This window comes from Penaeus chinensis, chromosome 4, assembly GCF_019202785.1.
Source record: "Penaeus chinensis breed Huanghai No. 1 chromosome 4, ASM1920278v2, whole genome shotgun sequence".
Taxonomy (NCBI): Eukaryota; Metazoa; Arthropoda; class Malacostraca; order Decapoda; family Penaeidae; genus Penaeus; species Penaeus chinensis.
In genome coordinates this window covers 45,097,196-45,099,695 of record NC_061822.1, presented here as the reverse complement: position 1 = coordinate 45,099,695, position 2,500 = coordinate 45,097,196, and the positions used below count along the sequence as shown (strand labels likewise).

The 2,500-nt window shown below is 46.2% G+C and overlaps 1 protein-coding gene across 2 annotated transcripts in view; it reads right to left on the bottom strand.

Annotated features, from left to right (window-relative positions):
* LOC125025326 (annexin-B12-like) overlaps positions 1-2,500 on the bottom strand; it is a 31,475-nt gene that overhangs the window by 5,247 nt on the left and 23,728 nt on the right. For both annotated transcript variants that reach the window (XR_007114894.1, XM_047613312.1), the window contains exon 2: positions 822-992. Coding sequence is in view for 1 of the 2 variants with exons in the window: in XM_047613312.1 (XP_047469268.1) it covers positions 822-992 (171 nt within the window). In the remaining variant the exon portion in view is untranslated. The remainder of the gene's footprint in view (positions 1-821; positions 993-2,500) is intronic.

Sequence of the window (2,500 nt, the reverse complement as noted above, 5' to 3'; positions counted from 1 at the left end):
TTATTATAAATATTACTATCATTATTATTATTATTATTAATATTATTATTATTAGCATTGATGATAATGATAATAATAATAATAATAATGATAATAATAATAATAATAATTTTAATAAAAAAATAATAATGATATTATAATAATCCCCCTCTCTCTCTCTCTCTCTCTCTCTCTCTCTCTCTCTCTTTCTCTCTCTCTCTCTCTCTCTCTCTTTCTCTCTCTCTCTCTCTCTCTCTCTCTCTTCTCCTCTCTTTCTCTCTCTCTCTCTCTCTCTCTCTCTCTCTTTCTTTCTCTCTCTCTCTCTCTCTCTCTCTCTCTCTCTCTCTCTCTCTCTCTCTCTCTCTCTCTCTCTCTCTCTCTCTCTCTCTCTCTCTCTCTCTCTCTCTCTCTCTCTCTCTCTCTCTCTCCCTCTCCCTCTCCCCATCCCTCCCTCTTTTTCCCTCTCTCCCCCTTTCTCTCCCTCTCTCCATCCCTCCCTCTTCCCCCCTGTCTTCCCCTACCTCTTCCTCTCCCCTCCTTCTCCTTTCTCCCCCTCTCCCCCATTCTCCCTCTCCTCTCCTTCCTCTCCCTCTCTCCATCCCTCCCTCTTTCTCCATGTCTTCCCCTTTGTCTCCCTCTCTCCATCCCTCCCTATTTTTCCCCCTCTTCCCCTATCTCTCCCTCTCTCCATCCCTCCCTCTTTCTCCCTCTCCCCCCCTTTCCATCTCCCTTTCTTTCTCCCTCTCTCCCCCTTCCTCTCCCTCTCTCCATCCCTCCCTCTTCCGCCCCTGCCTTCCCCTACCTCACCCTCTTCCCTCCTTCTCCTTTCTCCACCAACCGACCTTGCCGTACATCTCCTTATACTTCTCCTCGATCTCCTGGCGCTGGAGGGAGTCGTGCTGCACGAGCATCTTGATGATCATCTTCTCGTCCGATCCGATCCCTTTGAAGGCTTTCTGGAACCTTTTGGCGGCGAATTCCACGTCGAAGTCTTTCTTGGGGGTGATGGTTCCCTGGTGAGGAAGAAGGTTCGAGAGGATTAAGAGGAGGAGCAGGAGGGGGAGGAGGAGGAGGAGGGGAAGGAGAAGTGGAGGAGGGGGAGGAGGAGGAGGGGGAGGAGGAGCAGGTGGGGAAGGAGAAGTGGAGGAGGGGGAGGAGGAGGAGGGGGAGGAGGAGGAGGGGGAGGAAGAAGGGGACGAGGGGGAAGAGGGGGAATGAAGAGGAAGAGGGAGGAGGAGGAGGAGGAGGAGGAGGAGGAGGAGGGGAGGAGAAGAGGAGGAGAGGAGGAGGAGAGGAGGAGGAGAGGAGGAGGAGAGGAGGAGGAGAGGAGGAGGAGAGGAGGAGGAGGAGGAGGAGGAGGAGGAGGAGGAGGAGGAGGAGGAGGAGGAGGAGGAGGTGGAGGAAGAAGAGGAGGAAGAGGGTGAGGAGGAGGAGCAGGAGGTGGAGGAAGAGGAGGAGGAGAGGAGAAAGAGTAGTAGAAGTAGGAGGAGGAGGAGGAGAAGGAGGAGAAGTAACGAGGAGAGGATGAAGAAGGGGAGAGAAAGTGAACTAATAGGGGTGAATATCAGCATATTCTTGTCTTAATTATTCGATTCCTTCTCTTCTTTCAACTGCCCTCTTCTTTTCAGCTAATTTGAAAACCTTTTAATTTTCACTTTGGAGGAATTGCTAAAAGAAAAGAAAAAAAAAAAAGTTATGGTTCGAAAGTTTAGCAGATGAGAAGGGCTTGTGAAAGTTTAGAAAGAATTGGTAATATTCATTTACTTGCTTTACTTGCATTTATTGTTTGTTTTTTCATGGGTTTATTTACTTTCTGGATTTATTAACTTATTTATATTATATGATTTTTTTTTTTTTTACTCGTTATTGGATTTTATATATTTGTTGATTTTATTTATTGTTTGGATTAACTATTCGGATTAACTGGATTTATTGTTTGAATGATTTAGATGTGGTATAAGGTGAGGATGCCATTTAGCTGAACTGCCAACTTAGCCGAGGCTTTAAAGGACAGTGAAAATGAGCGCGGTAATATCCTAGCAACGCATGAATGCTTTATGAGCGTGGATAAAAGAAAAGATATACAAGCATGCAAGTTCACTGACACACACGCACGTACGCGCGCGCGCACAGACACACAGACACATACACACATATATATGTAGACACATATATGTTCAGCAGACATTCATTCCAGTTCAGGACTTGGGCCTCTCTCAATTCACTAATGAGAGGTTATTTGGCATTACCCCCCCTGACTGACTGAATGAATCAACCGCGGTTCAGAGCACTACCACTTGAGCCATGGCGGCGACTTCCACTACATATATCGTTTTCTTGCCGTGAGAGCAGGCTTTAGCCAACAGTCAGAGCGCAGGCATTTTGTAATTGCCGTGGCAGGGAATTGAACTCGGGACCACGAAGGTCGGAGTCCAGAACTCTAACCACTGGCCCATCGCGGCATATATATATATTTATATATATATATATATATATATATATATATATATATATATATATG